A 20421-nucleotide genomic window follows, 5' to 3' on the forward strand; every position below is an offset into this window, starting at 1 on the left:
TAACAATTAAGAACAAGTATCCTTTGCCTCGTATTGATGATTTATTTGACCAGTTTCAGGGAGCGAGGGTGTTCTCCAAGATTGATCTCCATTCGGGTTATCACCAGTTGAAGATCAGGGATTCAGATATTCTTAAGACGACTTTCAGTACCCGATATGGTCATTATAAGTTCTTGGTGATGTCTTTTGGGCTGACCAATGCCCTAGCAGCGTTCATGCATTTGATGAACATCGTGTTCCGGCCTTATCTTGATTCATTTGTCATAGTTTTCATTGATGATATTCTGGTGTACTCACGTAGTCAGGAAGAGCACGCAGAGCATTTGAGAGTCGTGTTGCAGAGATTGAGGGAGGGGAAGCTTTATGCAAAATTCTCCAAGTGTGATTTTTGGCTCAGTTAAGTGGCTTTCTTGGGGCACGTGGTGTCTAGAGAGGGTATTCAAGTTGATCCGAAGAAGATAGAGGTGGTTCAGAGTTTGTCCCAGACCGTCCTCAGCCACGGAGATTCATAGCTTTCTTGGTTTGGTAGGCTATTATCGCCGTTTTGTTCAGGGATTCTCATCTATCGCATCGCCCTTGACCAAGTTGACTCAGAAGGGTATTTCATTTGTATGGTCGCACGAGTGTGGGGAGAGCTTTCAGAAGCTCAAGACAACTTTGACCATAGCTCCAGTGTTGGATTTGCCATCAGCTTCAGGTTCATATACCGTGTATTGTGATGCTTCGAGAGTTGGGATGGTTGTGTGTTGATGTAGGAGGGTAGAGTTATTGCTTATGCTTCTCGTCAGTTGAAGCCCCATGAGAAGAACTACCCCGTTCATGATTTAGAGTTGGCTGCCATAGTTCATGTGTTGAAGATTTGGAGGCATTACTTGTATGGCGTATCTTGTGAGGTATTCACTGATCATCGCAGTCTTCATCATTTGCTCAAGCAAAAGGATATTAATTTGAGACAGCGTAGATGGTTGGAGTTGCTTATGTATTATGATATCACTATATTGTACTATTCGGGAAAGGCCAACGTGGTGGCCGATGCTTTGAGTCGAAAGGCAGTGAGTATGGGGAGTTTGTCATATATTCTAGTTGGGAGAGATCTCTTGCGGTTGATGTTCAGGCCTTGGCCAATCGGTTTGTGAGGTTGGATATTTCGGAGCCCAGTTGGGTATTGGCGTGTGTGGTCTCTCGGTCTTCTTTATATGATCGCATCAGAGAGCGCCAGTATGATGATCCGCATTTGCTTGTCCTTAAGGACAAAGTTCAGCATGATAATGCTAGAGATATGACCATTGGTGATGATGGGGTGTTGAGGATGCAGGCCCGGATTTGTGTGCCCAATGTGGATGGATTCGGGAGTTGATTCTGGAGGAGGCCCATAGCTCGTGGTATTCCATTCATCCGGGTGTCGCGAAGATGTAATGAGGCAGCACCATTGGTGGAGAAGAATGAATAAAGATATTGTGGGATTCGTAGCTTGGTGTCTCAATTGTCAGTAGGTGAAATATGAGCATCAGAGACTGGGTGGTTTGCTTCAGCAGATGGATATTCCCGAGTAGAAGTGGAAGAGGATCACTATGGACTTTGTAGTTGGACTTCCACGGACTATGAAGAAGTTCGATGCTATTTGGGTGATTGTGGATCGGTTGACCAAGTCCGTACACTTCATTCCTGTGTGTACTACCTATTCTTCAAAGCGGTTAGCAGGGATATATATCCGAGAGATTGTTCGCTTGGATGGTGTTCCGGTTTCCATCATTTCGGATAGAGGTACTCTGTTTACATCGTAGTTTTGGAGGTCTGTGCAGCAAGAGTTGGGTACTCAGGTGGAGTTGAGCACAACTTTTCATCCTCGGACGGACGGGCAGTCCGAGTGTACTATTTAGATATTGAAGGACATATTGCGTGCTTGTGTCATTGATTTTGGAGGGTCATGGGATGAGTTTCTACCGCTTGCAGAGTTTGCTTATAACAATAGCTACCAGTCGAGTATTCAGATGGCTCCATATGAGGCTTTGTATGGGAGGCGGTGTAGATCTCCAGTTGGTTGGTTCGAGCCCGGTGAGGCTAGGCTATTGGGGACTGATTTGGTACAGGATGCTTTGGAGAAGGTGAAGGTGATTTAGGAGAGGCTTCGTACAGCGCAGTCGAGGCAAAAGAGTTATGTCGATAGGAAAGTTCGAGATGTGTCCTATATGATTGGCGAGAAGGTTCTATTTAAGGTTTCACCCATGAAGGGTGTTATGAGATTTGGGAAGAAAGGGAAATTGAGTCCTCGGTTCATTGGGCCTTTTGAGGTGCTCCGGAGGACTGGGGAGGTGGCTTATGAGCTTGCTTTGCCACCCAGCTTGTCGAGTGTGCATCTAGTATTTCATGTTTCTATGCTCCGAAAGTATATTGGGGATCCGCCTCATGTTTTGGATTTCAGCACGGTTCAGTTGGATGATGATTTGACCTACGATGTGGAGCTAGTAGCTATTTTAGGTCGTCAAGTTCAAAAGTTGAGGTCAAAGGATATAGCTTCAGTGAAGGTGCAGTGGAGAGGTTGGCCCGTGGAGGATGCTACCTAGGAGACCGAGCGGGAGATGCGGAGCAGATATCCTCACCTGTTTGAGGCTTCATGTATGTTTCTTGACTCGTTCGAGGATGAACGTTTGTTTAAGTTGGGGAGGATATGACGACCCGGCCAGTCGTCTAATGAGTTACGCTCCGTTTCCCCCATTTCTGCTTCTTTATGCTTCGTTATCCGTGTTTTGTGGTATCGGGTTGGTCCGATCGAGTTCGGAGTGGTTTTGTTATGGTTTGAGACACTTAGTCTCTTTTAAGAAGGCTTAAGTTGGAAAAGTCAAACAAATGTTGACTTATGTATTAGAGGGCTCGAATGTGAGTTCCGATGGTTCGGTTAGCTTCGGGAGGTGATTTATGACTTAGGAGTGTGATCAGAATGGGTTTTGGAGGTTCGGAGTAGAATTGGGCTTGAATTGGCGAAGTTGATATTTTGGCGATTTCCGGTTGATAGGCGAGATTTTGATATAGGGGTTGGAATGGAATTCCGAGAGTTGCAATAGCTTTGTTGTGTCATTTGGGATATGTGTGTAAAATTTCAGGTCATTCGGACGTGGTTTGGTTTGGTTTTTGCTCAAAAGCATATTTTCGGAAGATTATAGAAACTTAGGCTTGAATCCGATGTGATTTGGTAGATTTGATATTATTTGAGGCGTTTTGATGATTGGAACAAGTTTGAATAAGGTATTGGGTTATGTTTGTTCTTTTGGTTGAGGTCTCGGGGGCCTCGGGGTGAATTCGGATGGTTAACGGGAAGATTTGAGCCTTAAGAGATTGCAGAAAATTTGCTGCTTCTGGTATTTTCTCACCTGCGGTTTGGGGACCGTAGGTGTGGCACCGCTTATGCGTTGGAATGGCCGCAAAATTGGACGAGGAGGAATTTGTCAGGGACCGCAGAAGCGGTCAGGATAGCCGCATCTACGGAGTCGCAGATGCGAAGAGTGAATCGTAGATGCGGAATCTGGTCCCTTAAGTGATTTCCACAGAAGCAGAGGGTAGACCGCAAATGCGGTTAATGTGCCGTAGATGCGATGCAGAGAGTGAATCGTAGATGCGGAATCTGGTCTCTTAAGTGATTTCCACAGAAGCAGAGGGTAGACCGCAAATGTGGTACCGCAGATACGGTTAATGTGCCGCAGATACGGAAAGGTCTGGGCAGAACATATAAGTTATTTCATTTCGCGAGTTTGAGTTATTCCACCATTTTTAACTTCAGCTTGAGAGCTTTTGGACGATTTGGAAGAGGTATTTCAAGGAAACTTCATTAAGGTAAGGATTTTGGACATAAAACACATTTCTATGGTAGAATTTCATGGATTAAGGCTGAAATTAAAGGAATTAAAAGACTTAAAAAATAGAGGATTAGGGCTTGAGTTTAAGAGGCCTTAAATTGAGGATTTGAGGGGCCATTTGACCTCCGATTTTGGTATTCTTGATATGCATAGACTCGTGGGGAGATGAGGAATCTATTGATGTGAAAATTACTGATTTTCGAGAAGTGGGCCCAGGGCTCGGGTTTTGGTAATTTCGAGATTTGTGCCCTTTGTTGATTGTTTTCACTTGGGCTTTGTTCCCTTAGCATATGTTGACGTCCTCGTTCTGATTTTGGATAGATTAGATGCACGTGGAGGCCGATTCGAGGGGCAAAGGCGTCGCAATCTAGAGATTTAGCCGGTTCGAGGTGAATAATGATTGTAAATGATGTTCTGAGGGTTTAAAACCCTGGATTGCACATCGTAATGCTATATTGAGGTGAGGCATACGCTTGATGACGAGTGTGGGGTCGTGCACTATTGGGGATTGTGACTTGGTCCGTCCCGATTGATGATTTTACCGCGTATTTGATTGAAACTTATTTACTATCCTCATGATTTGGGCTGATCGCCGTATTTGGGCTTCGTGCCAACTATTTGAACCCTTCGGGGATTTTTATTGCTATTTCCTCACTGTTTTGACTTATTACTTGAACTCAGTCATGTTATCTTCCACTGTTTTACTACTCAACCATTTTTACTTAGTTTTGAGACTTAAATTATATTTTAAATGATATTTTGGGCTGAGAAATACTGTTTTACTATTGCTCGTGGGGCTTGTGATGATTTTCGGACTGAGTAAGGCCGAGGGGCCTAGTTGTGAGGATACACTAATACTAATATGAGGCCGTGGACCTGAGATACATATATACGCCACGAGGTGACTTGATTGATATGAGGCCGAGGGCCTAGATTTGATTCCACGAGATGGCTTGTTATTGCGCTTGGGCCGTAAGGGACCCCTCCCAGAGTCTGTACACCTCCAGTGAGTGCGGGTACCCATTGTGATGTGAGAATGAGCCCGAGGGGCTGGTATTATTCTATGTGATTGCCCGAGTGGCTGGTACTATTCTGAGATGTTGCTCGAGGAGCGGATTTATTGATATTGTGCCCGAGGGGCAAACTTCTATTTGTTTACTTTACCTTAATTACCTGTCAATTACTTGTTTACTACTTGAAAGAGGATTTTACTTGACTTTTCACCGTCTTACTGCTTTTAAATGGTTTTATTGCTTCATTATAGAATGCCTTGTGCCTTACATGTTTTCTTACTCTCAATCTTTATTTACATTTGTTACTCACTGAGTTGGAGTACTCACTCTACTCCCTGCACCCTGTATGCAGATTAAAGCATAGTTGGTCCCGCTCCCGAGTGCTGATTCATTCCAGCTTCAAACGGATCTTCGAGGAGTTTTTAGGTAGCGGTTGACAATCGCAGCCCGGAGCTCCTCCCTATCTATTTCCTTATGTTCTTAGTTCAGTATTTAAAACTTTGTAGTTACATTTGAGGATTTGGTATGGTTAGATGCTCGTGACTTGTGATACCCTGGTTAGGACTGTGTTGGGTTGTACTTCCGCACTTTATTGGCATTATTCGCTACTTGGTATTGCTATATCATGTTTTAGACTGTTTTTATATTATTTAACTGTTTAAAAAGGTAAATTGGGTTTAAGTGGCTGGCCTTGTCTTCACGAGAGGCGCCATCACGACCGAGTTCGGATTTAGGGTCGTGACATAGAATCTACGTACACAAAGGTCACTTCGCATACATGGATTTCACATTCGCAAAAGTGGAACAAGACAAAAGCTACTCATCTTTTCCTATAAATAGCAAGCTCTCTTTGTATAAGGATATCCAATATTTGTAAGACAAGAATTAGTCTTGATCTTCTTTCTTTGTAGTAAAAATATTTCCTTAGTCTTTTAAATATTTCTAGTCTTCTAAATATCTTTTTTAGCTTTTCTTACTTCATAATGGAGTAATTTCTTTTTGTTCGGATAGTTGATGAAGCTTGATATATTTTATAATATTATCTTAGTTTTTATATATTCTTGGCTTGAAACTTTTTATTTACATTTCATACTGTGTTGAAATGATGGTTTTTAATTACTCTATCATCACATGTATATATTTTATCTCTAAGTTATTCAGATATTAATTTTGTAATTCTCGTGGAGAAAAATTAATATATAATAACTGATGAATAAAATAGTAGTGTGAAAGTAATTTTTCAGTAAATTATTATTTCAAGTCAGTAATCTTGCTTGCCTTAGTTTTAATTCTCACGAAGGAATTGTTATAGGCAAGATTATTGATCCTTGGTAAAAATATTCTCACGAAGTTTTTAATTTCTTTTAGCACAATTCAAGCAAGAAAAATATTTCGGTTTAAACGTCACTAGTCTTAAATTGATTAATTAACATAATTCTCACGGAGTGTTATTAATTGATTATTTCTTAGTGAGCAAAATAAAATTGTATTAGAAATAAGTAATTATTCTTTAGAGAAATAAATATAGAAATTGAGATTTTATTATAGTAATATTATCAAGTGAATTCAATGATTTCCAACTCCTTTTTAAATTATAAATCTTCCAAAAATATTTGTTTTGTTTAAGTATATAACAAGTTTTAAATCTCACTCACTTTTCATCAATTTGATTCTGTTAAATAGTAGTTAAAATATTACAAATCTGTAGCATAGATTATCCAGTCTATGTGGGACGATATCTTAAACTATATTAGAATTTGACAGAGTACGAGCAGAAAATTCCAATACACATTGGACTCATCAAATATTTTGTGCCGTTGCCGGGGATTGGTATACATCTACTTCAGATTAAATATTTTGTTACTAATTTGAGAATTTTTTTTTATTATTATTATTATTATTTTTACTATTATTCTTATTTCTGTCAGTATTTTCACTATCTACAATTAAGCACTTCCTACTACTTCTATCGTTAGTTTTCCTTTAGAATACTTAGTATAATATTACTAGTACTTTTATCTACAAATACTATTCTAACTTAATCTCTAATTACTATTATTTACTAGTACCAACTTTACTTATACTTAATATATATTATCGTACTTTTTTTCTATCTATTTTTGTTATCTTTAAAAATTTCTTTGTTTACTTTATTAACTACTAGTACTGCTTCAGAAACTATTGTTATTGTTTTTTCTCTTTAAAATTGTAAGTAGTTTATGACCCGCTCTTTTACAAAAAAGTTGGCTAGTTACGATCCAGAAATTGAAAAATCTCTTCGATTGTGCAGGAAAATACAAACATCATTTTCTCAAAGCATAGCTCGTGAAAGAATGGAGAATCAAGGAGTAGAAGACATTCAACCACTAGTCCATGTGGAGGATCAGTTTGATGAAGTAGCACCAAGGCCAGCAAACAGAATCCTAAGGGAATATGCTAGACCCGACCGCTTCAACTGTGAATCTAGTGTCAGAAAACCTCAAGTGGAAGCCAACAACTTTGAAATTAGGACTGGCATGATTCAAACAATTCAATAGTCTTGCATCTTCACTGGAGACGCAAGTGAAGATCCACACAATCATTTAATTGACTTTCTGAAACTTGTTGAAACAACTACGTATAATGGAGTACCTCCTGAAGCTATCAAGTTAAGGTTATTTCCTTTTTTCTTTAAAAAGAGATGCCAAGACTTGGTTGCGAAGTTTGCCACAAGGTTCCATTACCACATGAGATCGAATGACTCAGAAATTTTTAAACAAATATTTTTCCCTTGCTAAAACCACAAAGTTAAGACAAGACATCTCTAATTTCTTTCAGACTGACACTGAGTCAGTTTATCAAGCTTGGGAAAGATTAAAAGAAATGTAAAGAAAATGTCCACACCATGACATTCCTGTACACATGCAACTGTATATTTTTTATCACAGATTAAAACCCTCTACTAGAAATGTGATTGATGCAGCTGCATGAGGTTCTGTAATGGGAAAGACCACAGAGGAAGCATTGCAATTGTTGAACGAGATTTCTGAGAATGCCATCCAATGGCCATCTGAACGTGTAATCATCAAGAAGGCTGCTACGGTAAATCAGGTTGATGCTTTAAATACACTAACACAACAAATTATTTCTTTGGCACAAAAGTTTGAATATTTTCAGGTGAATACACAACAAAGCCAATCTGAGACTTGTGACATGTGTGGAGGAAACCATCTGAACCATAAATGTCAAGCAAACAATCATAATGATGAATAGATCCATTCTGTCGGTTATAAACCGTACTCTTTTGGGAGTCCAATGGCACAAAAGCATCCAGGATTTTAATGGAGCAATCCAAATGGTGCAGAGAACTCTCAAAGCTTCCAGAAGCAACAAGTACAAGGTCCGTCGGGATACCAGAATCAGAACCGTGGGAAACCAAACTATAGACATTATCAACAAGCAGGGCCATATCAGCAAAGGCCTCAACAATCTCATTCAAGTCTTGACGACCTTTTGTATAAGTACATTAAGGTAACTGATGAAAACATGGAAAGCCAGGGTTCAGCCCTCAAAAATTTGGAAATCCAATTAAGTCAACTGGCAACTCTTGTGTCAGAAAAGATTCAACGTCCCTTTCCAAGCAATACAGAGAAAAATCCAAAGGAGCACCTTAAGGCCATCGCCTTACGGTCAGGTAAGGAGCTTAATGAACCATATGCAGACCAGTCAGAACAACAGGTAAACAAGGGTAAGAATGTTGAAATACCCTATAAATTATCTGAAGATAAAGAAGTCAAGAAAAAAGAAGAAAAGAATATTGAAAAATTGACTCTTTTCCCTGTGACAATTACTTTTCCACAAAAACTGAAAAGAGAAAATCTTGATAATCAATTTTCAAAGTTTTTAGAGATTTTAGAACAAATTCACATTAATATTCCTTTCACTGATACTTTGTTGCAAATGCCTTCTTATGCCAAATTCCTAAAAGAAATTTTGTCAAGTAAAAGAAAATTGGAAGAAGTTTCTGTGGTGATGCTTACTAAAAAATGCAACGCTATACTTCAAAATAAGCTACCATAAAAACTTGGTGATCCAGGTAGTTTTACAATTCCATGCACTTTGGGAGGTATATATTTTGAAAAAGCACTTTGTGATTCTGTAGCTCTAATTAACTTGATGCAATTTTCTATCTTTAGAAAATTAAATCTTGGTGAAATGAAAGACATAGGTGTTTCTCTTCAGCTTGCAGATCAAAGTACTAAGAAACCTAAGGGAATAATTAAAAATGTGCTCATAAGAGTAGATAAATTTATTTTCCCTGTAGATTTTATAGTACTTGAAATGAAGGAATGTCCTGATGAACCAATTATTTTGGGTAGACCATTTCTTGCCACAGGTAGAGCAATCATAGATGTCCATCAAGGACAACTGATTTTGAGAGTTGATGAAGAAAGAGTCATTTTTATAAGCAAAAGATATTAAGATTTTCAGGAGAGGAGACATCATCTTCATGTTTTTCGATTGACATGCTTAATTATCTTACAGATGAATTCAAAGATGATCAATTGATTCCAGACTTAATGGAAAGATGGTTGGCCAAATCTGGCACCATACAAGATGATGATCCTATCATCAGAAGAGAAGCCAAAATACTAGAAAAAGATTCTGAAGAGGAGGAGATGCAACTAGAATAAGTTCAACCAAAAATTGAACTCAAAGTTCTCCTATCTCATTTAAAATATGTTTATCTTGTGGAAGAATTATTTTCAGTAATTATTTCATCTTCTCTTACTACAGGACAAGAAGAAAAACTGATTGAAGTGTTGAAAGTACACAAAGGAGCCTTGGGATGGACTATAAAAGATATCAAAGGGATTAATCCAGCTGTTTGTATGCACAAAATTCTCATGGAGGATAGCTACAAGCCAATAGTCCAGCCCCAAAGGAGATTGAATCTAGCAATGCAGGAAGTAGTGAAAAAGGAGATCGTAAAGCTTTTGGTGGCAGATAATATCATTAGAAGATGTGTGCCTGAAGAAGAGATGAACAAAATTTTATATCACTGTCATGATGGAGCAATTGGAGGTCATTATGCAGCAAATCGAACAGCTTTTAAAGTTTTGGAAGCTGAATTTTTCTGGCAGACTCTCTTTAAAGATGCCCGAGCATATGTTGCACAAGGTAATAGGTGCCAGAGAAAAGGTAACATCACTAAGAGAGATGAAATACTATTGCAATCAATACAGGTATGTGAAATATTTGATGTTTGGGGAATAGATTTCATGGGTCCTTTTCCTTCCTCTCATTCTTTTGAATATATCCTTGTGGCTGTGGATTATGTGTCAAGATGGGTTGAATCCATACCTACAAGGAAAAATGATGCTCGAACTGTGTGCAATTTTCTCAAAAAAATATTTTTACCAGATTTGGCACACCACGAGTCATCATTAGTGACCAAGGGACTCATTTTATGAATAAACAATTTTCTGCATTACTGACAAAATATGGTGTGACTCATAAAACAGGAACACCATATCATGCTCAAACTCAAGGACAAGTTGAAGTTTCCAACCGTGAGTTAAAAAGAATTCTTGAAAAAATGGTTGGAATCTCAAGAAAAGTTTGGGCTTTAAAGTTAGATGATGCATTATAGACATACCGAACGGCGTTCAAAATGCCAATTGGAACATCTCCATATAGATTAGTCTTTGGGAAAGCTTGTCATTTGCTAGTTGAATTAGAACACAAAGCTTTTTGGGTACTAAAAGCATTAAACTTTGAATTAGCCTCTGTTGGTAAAAATAAAATTTTTTCAGGTTAATGAGTTGGAAGAAATGAGGTTGGAAGCCTATGAAAATGCAAAACTTTTTAAAGAAAAAACAAAAAAATGGCATGACAATTTGATCTGACAAAAAAAGTTTTAAAATTGGAGATCAAGTGCCTCTTTACAATAGTCGACTCAGGCTATTCCCAGGAAAATTAAAATCAAGGTGGACAGGTCCTTACAATGTAACAAATGTTACTCCATATGGAGCAATTGAAATCCAACAGAAGAATGGAGGTGACAAGTTTACGGTAAATGGTCAAAGACTAAAATTGTAATTTGGAGGACATTTTGAGCAACATTCATCGGTCACTTTGATAGACTAATGAATTCTACAGGTAATTAGTCGAGCTGACGACGTTAAACTCAGAGCTATAGTAACATACCCATAGTCATTGAGGGTGAAGGAAGGGAGCCTTATAAGTCCAACATAGGTTTGATAATTAAATGCTTAACCAATTAATCTGTTCAATATCCAGGTTACTATACAACCAGGGCATCTCATGAAGGCATCTACAAAAACAGAGTCACCTACACAGGAGCAACTCCATGGTGATCGGTGTGCCTAAGTAACTAGTTGGTTAACCATTTAATGTTTCAAAGTCGAATGCTGGCTTAGGTAATTTTTGGTTTATATTTAAACCAAGACTAAATGACTGATAAGGTCTTAAATTAATCAGTCTATTACACATAGAACATGTGTAGCCACAGTTTCTTTCAAGCTTTCTTCTGTGATTGTAAATTTGAAAGACAAAAAGATTTTTTATTTTATTTTATATACATTAGTATTAATTTTTTTCCCCTTAAATTAAAACTTATATATGTATATCTCTTATCACGTGTTTTATCCAAGAGGATGAAACAGTTCACGTGTGGAGGGGGTATATTCTGATGCATTTCTAGTATATGTTATATATGAATCTAATTAATAGATATCTAATTAATAGATATATATGTTTATATAAAGTTCTATTTTCTTTATATCTTTATATATAATTATTTTTCTCTCCTCTATCCTATTTGTAGGTTTTTAATTAACTAAATAAATTCTTTACTATATGTCCAATGATTAATTCTTTTCATCTTCACCATGTAAATTCCATATCTATGATTTTGTGAAGGCAGGAGCAAGCATCTTTATCTCCGGAAATCATTGGAATTGAGAACAATTATGATCGCAAAACAGGTAAAATCAATAAACTTGGCTAGAACTTGCTCTAAATGTTTCTCAAGACGAAATAATAGGTGACACTGATTTTTGGAAAATGAAATTAGGCTCTCTTTGATTTACCATTTTCTAGCCTTCTTATTTTCTAATCAAATACATATAAATATTCCATTAGAACCCTTCTTTGAGCCTTTATCCCATTTTTTTCAACACCTTGATCTCTTATAGAGAAGAAGAAAAAGAAAAAAAAGAGTAATTATATATATATACATATATAGTCATGAGATCTTCCAGCTAAAAATAAGCAGAGATTGGTGTATATATTTCAAAAAAAAAAGGATGGAAGAAAAAAATTTGGGAATATAAGATATTTGAGATTACAAAAAAAAAGACAAAACCAAAAAAAAAAAGTGTTATCAAAGGGAGGAAATGTCGAACACCAAGAAATGTTTGCTCCAAGCTGGGGAAAAGAAGTCACTCTAAAAATATTCTTATCCTACCAGTCTGAAGCCTAACATTACAAGCGAAGAAAAGTCCTAGAAAGATTCTAAAAATCAGTGTTTAACCTATATTAGTGGAGAAAAACATAAGGAGCAAACCTATGGACAAGAGTATGATATTAACTGAATAAGTGATCATAAGTCTATCAATTCTGAAAGATTCAAGGGAAGAAGATTGCAAGTTCTTGTTGATCAAAGCTGAATTCAGAAGGTCACATTCGCATACATGGAACCTACATTTGCAAGTCTAAGTCATGAAGTCAAGAATGAAAGTAAAAGAGTCATTCATGGAATCTATATTGCAAAGGTCACATTCGCACACATGGAACCTACATATGCAAGACTAACTCATGAAGTCAAGAGTGAAGCACAAGTTCCATATTTGCATATATTAAATCTACCTATACAAAAGTCACTTTGCATATGTTACGACCCATTTCCATAATAGGACATGATGGTGCCCAACACCATTGCCGAGCAAGCCAACACAAAAAATACTAAATAAGTTCTCATTTTATATTACCCAAAATAGTTGCAATGATTCCTTAAGTTGAAACAAAAATCAGAAAATGATCAGTAAAGCAAAAATAATCATACAATCCCAAAATAATAGTCTACTAATGTGTGTGTCAAGACCCGGTGTCACAAGTTGTGGGAAACTAGTAGAATATACAAAAGAATCACGCTATCTGAAATAGAATAGACAGCAAACATACATAAGAGAGACTCCTTCAGGCTGATGAATGACATGGGAAGGGAAGCAGCTCACCGTAGAAGTCTCGAAATCCCCTCAGGGATGCGCACCAGACTGATAGCCAGAGATACCTGCCTTAGATCCTATACAATTAAGTACAGAAATGTAGTATGAGTACATAAACAATATGTACCCAGTAAGTATCCCGTCTAATCTCGAAGAAGTAGAGACGAGAGGTCGACTTGATACTTACTAGGGTCAAATAATATGAGAAAGAATTTATACTAAGAATGGGTAGCACAATTAATTAACATTTTAAGGCAAGGAATAACAGTTCTTTTTCCAGATAATTTCGTGGGTATCCATTTACGTTTCAAGGCCTATACGAAGCTCACTCCACAAAAAATACTAAGTAAAGCATGCACAAGTAACACCGAGGGACGTACGGCCCGATCCAACATAAAAGTAAATTGTGCACTGCCGAGGGTCGAACGACATGAACCATAGATGCATCTATTACCCCGCTCGCGAATCACATGTGCAACGTGGTCAAAATATAAATAGACTCAATAACAAGCAGACAATAGTGTATAAACCTCACATCTTAAGAGCATGAACGATCGCGGCCAACTCTAGATCGTGCACAAGATAATTCTTCTCATGAACCTTCAGCTGGCGTGAAGCATAAACAATAACTCGCCCCTCCTGTATCAATACACACCCCAATCCAACGCGCGAAGCGTCGCAATATACCGTATACATCCCTGAACCAGAAGGCAACACAAGAACTGGTGCTGTAGTCAAGGCTGTCTTAAGCTTCTGAAAGCTCACCTCACAATCATCGGACCAATAGAAAAGGGCACCCTTCTGGGTCAATCTATTCAGTGGTGATACAATAGATGAAAAGCCCTGCACGAATCATCTGTAATAACCTACTAACCCCAGGAAACTCCTGATCTTGGTCACTGAGTTAGGGCATGGCCAACTCTGAACTACCTCAATCTTCTTGGGATCCACCTTAATACACTCTCCTGACACAATATGCCCCAAGAATGACACTAACTCCAGCCAAAACTCACACTTGGAGAACTTAGCATATAGCTTCTACTCTCGCAAGGTCTGAAACACTACTCTCAAATGCTGCTCGTGCTCCCCCAGGATATGGGAGTACATCAAGATGTCATCAATGAAAACGATGACAAATGAATCAATATAAGGCCTAAACACCCTGTTCATCAAGTCCATAAATGCTGTTGGGGCATTAGTGAAGCCAAAGGACATCACCAAAAACTCATAATGGTCATATCTAGTCTGGAATGCAGTCTTCGGGACATTCGAGTCCCGAATCTTCAGCTGATGGTACCCGGACCTCAAGTCGATCTTAGAGAACATCCTAGCACCCTGCAAATGGTCGAACAAATCATTGATATGAGGCAACGAATACTTATTCTTGATGGTGACTTTGTTCTACTGGCGGTAATCAACGCACATCCGCATAGTCCTATCCTTCTTCTTCTTCTTCACAAATAACACTGGTGCACCCCAAGGTGATACACTGGGTCTAACAAACTCCTTTGCTAACAACTCCTCAAGCTGCTCCTTCAACTCCTTAGGATCCATGCGGTACAGTGGAATAGATATAGGCTGGGTGCATGGAGCCAATTCAATACAAAAATCAATATCACGATCCGGTGGCATGCCAGAAAGATCAGAAGGAGACACATCGGCGAACCCTCGAACCACTGGAACTGAATCAATCATCGGAGACTCTGTGGTGGCGTCCCGAACATAATCTAGATAATCCAAACACCCCTTCTCGACCATATGCCGAGCCTTCAGGAAAGAAATAACCCGACTAGATGTATCGACTATGGAACTCTTCCACTCTAACCTCGATAACCCTGGCATCGCTAATGAAACAGTCTTGGCATGGAAATCTAGGACAACATGATATGGAGACAACCAATCCATGCCCAGGATGACCTCAAAGTCGATCATGTCAAGCAACAAGAGATCCACTCTAATCTCAAAACCAAAGAATGTGACCACATAGGACCGGTAGATTTGATCCACAACCATAGAAGCACCCACAGGAGTAGACATATGAATAGGAGTGCCCAAAGGCTCAGGGGAAATAACCAGGAAACGAGCAAACAGAGATGATACATATGAATAAGTAGGCCCTGGATCAAATAAAACCGAAGTATCTCTACTGCCGACGAAAATAATACATGTGATGACGGCATCTGAGGCCAATGCATCTGGCCTGGCCGGAAGGGCGTAGAATCTGGTTGGAGCACCGGCTGGCTAGCCTCCACCTGACTGAACAATAGTTAGCTGACCTCTTCCTACCTAGCCTCCACCTCTAGGACGGCCCCTACCAGTCTCCCCTCCACCTCTAGGTGGCGAGGCAGCCGATGCTGAAATTATAGGGTACTGACCCTACTGCACTGCCTTGCCCCGAAGTCTGGGGCAGGTCCTCTTCATGTGACCCGGATCTCCACACTCGTAGCACACTCTCGGTACCATAGCCTGCTGCCCTGAAGTCTGAGCCTGCTGACCGGAATACCCACTAGAGGAACCCTGGATGGCTGGTGGGCGATATGAACTCTCTAGCACGACACTGAAGTCAGCACTGAAAGAATCCTGATGACCAGAATACCCGCTGGAGTAACCTTGAATAACTGGTGGGCGATATGAACTCTCCGACATCGCACTGAAATAAGGTCTCACTGGAGCACCTCGGGGAAGGGGTGGTGGTGCTGAATACGGGGGTCTGCTGGGCTGATCCCTCCCAAAGTGACCTCTACTCCTAGCTGGGGCGCCTCTGAACTCTCCCGAAAACTGGGCCCTCTTGTCCTGCTGAATCTGCTCTCTACCCCTCTGGCGATACCCCTCAATCCTGCGAGCAATCTCTACCACTAGTTGATACTCAATACCCATCTCCACCTCTCGGGTCATGCTAGCTCGAATATCGGGGTGCAACCCCGTAAAAAATCTCTGCATCTGTGGGATGTATCATGAGTGCATGGCGAGACAACTCAGAGAACCTCGCCTCATAATCGGTCACAGACATCTGACCCTGCTCAAGATGCCAAATTGATACCGTAGCTCTTCCCTCTCCGAGGGTGGAATATACCTATCCAAGGACAACTGGGTGAACTATCCCCAGGTGAGGGGAGGAGAACCTGCTGGCCTGCCAAGAACATAGGACTGCCATCATCTATAGGCCCTGACTTTCAACTGAAAAGTAGTGAAGTCAACTCCATGCGACTCCAATATTCTCATGTTGTGCAGTCTGTCCCGGCACCTATAAATGAAATCCTGGGCATCCTCATGACGCTCACCCCCGAAGATAGGAGGGGGAAGTCTAGTCCATTTATCCAATAACTTCTGCGGGTCACCGTTCGCAGCTGGTCTGAGTTAGGGCACCACTGCAGTAACTGGCTGGGGCCCATCTACAGGTAGTGTACCTAGAGTCTGGTACACTACAACTGCATATCCAGGAGCCTGAGTAGTAGGGTATGTGCTCCCCCTCCTGCCTGTTATAGCTGGATCTGCTAGAAATAAACCAGCCTGAGTCATAGAATGCATGAACCGTAGTATACGGCCCATGACCTCCTGGAATCCTGGTGCTGTCATAAAGTCCACCTGGGTAGGCTCAGCTGCGGGCACCTTTCCCTGCTCCTCGATGATAGGATCTCTCATGGGATCTGCTAGTGGTACTACTGGGATAACTTTGGGACGCCCTCGTCCCCTACCTTAGGCCGGTGCCCTCTCCCGGCATTACCTCGGCCTCTAGTAATGGGGGGAGTAGCTCCGCCCGGGTATGGAACATCAGTTGTGCGTGTCCTCACCATCTGTGATAGAATAAAAGAGGGAAGTTTAGCATACCAACCACTGCACGATAGGAAATGAATAAAGAGTAGTTTTTTCTAACACCCTATAGCCTCTCGAAGATAAATACAGACGTCTCCATACCGATCCGCAAGACTCTATTAGGTTTGCCCATGACTTGTGAGACCTACGTGAACCTAGTGTTTTGATACCATGTTTTCATGACCCATTTCCATAATAGATCGTGATGATGCCCAACACCATTGTCAGCAAGCCAACGTGGAAAATACTAAATAAGTTCTTATTTTCTATTACCCAAAATAGTTGCAATGATTCCTTAAGTTGAAATAAAAATCAGAAATGATCAGTAAAGCTAAAAATAATCATACAATCCCAAAATAATAGTCTACTAATGTGTGTACCAAGAGCTGGTGTCACAAGTTGTGGGCAACTAGTAGAATATACAAAAGAATCACACTATCCTACTATCCGAAACAGAATAGACAACAAAAATACATAAGAGAGACTCCTTCAGGCTGCTGAACGGCATGAGAAGGGAAGCAGCTCACCATAGAAGTCTCAAAATCCACTCAAGGATGCGCACCAGACTGATAGCTAGAGACACCTACCTTAGATCCTGTACAATTAAGTACAGAAATGTAGTATGAGTACATAAACAATATGTATCCAGTAAGTATCCCGTCTAATCTCGAAGAAGTAGAGACGAGATGTCAACTTGATATGTACTAGGGTCAAATAATATGAGAAAGAATTTATACTAAGCATGGATAGCACAATTAATTAATATTTTATGGCAAGGAATAACAGTTCTTTTTCCAGATAATATCGTGGGTATCCATTTACATTTCAAGGCATATATGAAGCTAAGTCCACAGAAAAATACTAAGTAAAGCATGCGCTAGTAACAACGAGGGACGTACGACCCGATCCAACATAAAAGTAAATTGTGCACTGCCGAGGGTCGAACGACATGAACCATAGATGCATCTATTACCTTGCTCGTGAATCACATGTGCAACGCGGTCAAAATATAAATAGACTCAATAACAAGCAGACAATAGTGTTATATCCGAGAAGCAGTTATTCCAGAAATATTCAATTTCTCTTTAAAAAGGTCAAGGAAGATAAGGTTCATCTTACTAGTCTCATTACCTTGATCAACATGATTTATACGAATCTGAATTAAACATCAAGTTACAAGAATATCACATAGAGCATGCTTTTGGGTCTTAGACTATCCGGACTTAACATAATAGTAGATACACACAGACTCTTGTCACCTAGTGCGTACATAGCCCCCGCATCTAGTAGCAGTTAATTTAATTATTACACCTATGGGGACAATACCGCATCTATGAAAATGGTCCAAGCGGGCTGGGACCACTTCTGCGGCTTATGAGCCGCTTCTACGGTTCCTAGCCTGGCCTGCCTTGGCCGCATCTGCGATAGGAGGACCACTTCTGCGGTCTCGCACCTGTGGTCAACCAACCGCAGGTGTGATTATGACAGAAGAAGATGCTTCGGCACTTCTCAAAAATTCTAATTTCACTCGAGCCTCGTCCGATTAACGCTCGGGGCTCCCGGGCCCCGCCCGAACATACAGACAAGTCTAAAATCATGAAATGTACCTACTCGAACCTTCAGAACGTCCTAAACAACGTTAAATCTAATAATAACCCCTTAAAACCAATTGAATCAAACTTATGAACTTCAAGTTCTTAATTTCCCTCTAACGAGCCGAAACGCCCTTAGTTATATTGGACATGTATCGGGCTCCGAAACCAACATGCGAGCCTGATACCCATGGGATCAATCATTAATTAGTTTCTTTGAATCTTTAAAACTTCATATTAACAATTTCTAATAAAAATTCATTACTCGGGCTAGGGACCTCGAAATTCGATTTCGGGCATACGCCCAGGTCCCATATTTTCCTACGGACCCTCCGGGACCGTCAAATCACGAATCCGGATCCGTTTGCTCAAAATGTTGACCAAAGTCCAACTTAGCCTTTTAAGAAAATCCTAAGGAATCAAATGAGCATATTTCACTCCAAACTCTTCCAAATCCCGAACCAACCATCCCCGCAAGTCGTAAATTAGTTAAAGCAAGCGCGAGAAGTTTTATTTAAGGGAACGGAGTTTTAAAAGTCCAAACGACTAGTCGTATCATTACAACATATATGGAAGCTACATTTGCAAGACTAACTTGTCACGACCCAAAATTCATCAAAGGCCGTGATGGTGCCGGACACCTCGATCAGGCAAACCAACATTGAGTAATTAATTAAACTCTAATTTTGATATTTTAGGAATCATAATTTCCTTTAATTTAACTAGTAAAAGGTAATCATCACTGAATAAATAAAATGTTTACAACTTTTAATATTAAATATCCCATAATCATCCCAGAATCCGGTGTCACAAGTGCATGAGCAAACACTAGGAAATCAAATAAAGTACAATAACTGTTTGGGACATAGATTTGGACAGGAAGTAAATACAATACACTGAAAGAGACTATGCTGGTTCGGGTCGCCTCGAGAGATGCAGCTTGCCTAAGTCTCCGTATCATCCATGCTGCTACACCTATTAGGCGGTTAGAGGTACATGTTCCTGTGCAACAAAAATACACAACAAGTGTAGCGTGAGTACAAAAATAACGTGTACTCAGTAAGTATCCCGTCTAATATCGAAGAAGTAGAGTCGAGAGGTCGACTTCGACACTTACTAGTGGTCCAATGATAACATACCAATAATTTAATAAATCGAGGATTTTCATAAAAATGACGGCTGTAGACATGTGATTTTTGACCCTCCCCAAGATTTTTTATATTTTAGCATGTAAATATTTAGTTTAGGCCTAATATCGCTATTTCAACTAGTTTTAACTATTTTATTTTATTTTATAACAAAAATGAAAATTATAAAAATATTTTACCTAGTTACTTTTAATTCATGTACCTTTCATAATTTAAAAAAAATATACAAAGATAGTACCTTATTTTTATCTTTATATAATCTTGAAAATACAAAAAAAAATATAGTTTCATGTTTTAATATAGTTTAGTTTAATTAATTAGGATTAGTTTTTGTATTGTATAGTCTTTTTATCTTATATTAAAGTGAGTCAATTAAGGTGCTGGATTACAATTTTAGGAGTCTTTGAGCCCAATTTTTGGCCCGATTAGGATTAGCCCATTAAGCCCAATACCCAATACCCATTAAGCTAACCCTAGGGACCCTTCTAGACTCTTCTTTTTGAACAAAAATAAAAGAAAAACCTAGATCCTAGACTCTTAGGGAGATCAACCGAATACACAAGGAAACCTAGCTAGATCCCTCTCATGGAAGAGACCTCAGCCGCACACCCTCAAAAATCAGTGGCACTACACAACACACACATATAAATAAAGGGAACAACTTTGGCCACTGATCTAATTCTATCCTATGGCCATGAGTTATTCTCATGCACAACACTAGAGACCAAATTAGGAATTCCTGGTAGCTTTTCATTTCAATCGCATCAATCTTC

General features: G+C 39.6%; 1 protein-coding gene and 1 non-coding gene across 2 annotated transcripts; one reads left to right on the plus strand and one right to left on the minus strand.

The window, feature by feature from the left end:
• Positions 1-7648: 7648 nt before the first annotated feature.
• On the minus strand, positions 7649-7755 carry LOC142162523 (small nucleolar RNA R71). The gene has a single exon (XR_012693773.1). It is a non-coding gene; the product is annotated as a small nucleolar RNA R71 (small nucleolar RNA).
• Positions 7756-8389: 634 nt separating this feature from the next.
• Positions 8390-11236, plus strand: LOC142162297 (uncharacterized). Its single transcript, XM_075218633.1, has 6 exons — positions 8390-8843; positions 8940-9239; positions 9641-10089; positions 10660-10682; positions 10798-10918; positions 11147-11236. The coding sequence occupies exons 1-6, from the start codon at positions 8390-8392 to the stop codon at positions 11234-11236; spliced, it is 1437 nt and encodes a 478-aa protein (XP_075074734.1).
• Positions 11237-20421: the final 9185 nt, after the last annotated feature.

The sequence above is a fragment of the Nicotiana tabacum genome, chromosome 7 (genome assembly GCF_000715075.1).
Source record: "Nicotiana tabacum cultivar K326 chromosome 7, ASM71507v2, whole genome shotgun sequence".
Classification (NCBI taxonomy): domain Eukaryota; kingdom Viridiplantae; phylum Streptophyta; class Magnoliopsida; order Solanales; family Solanaceae; genus Nicotiana; species Nicotiana tabacum.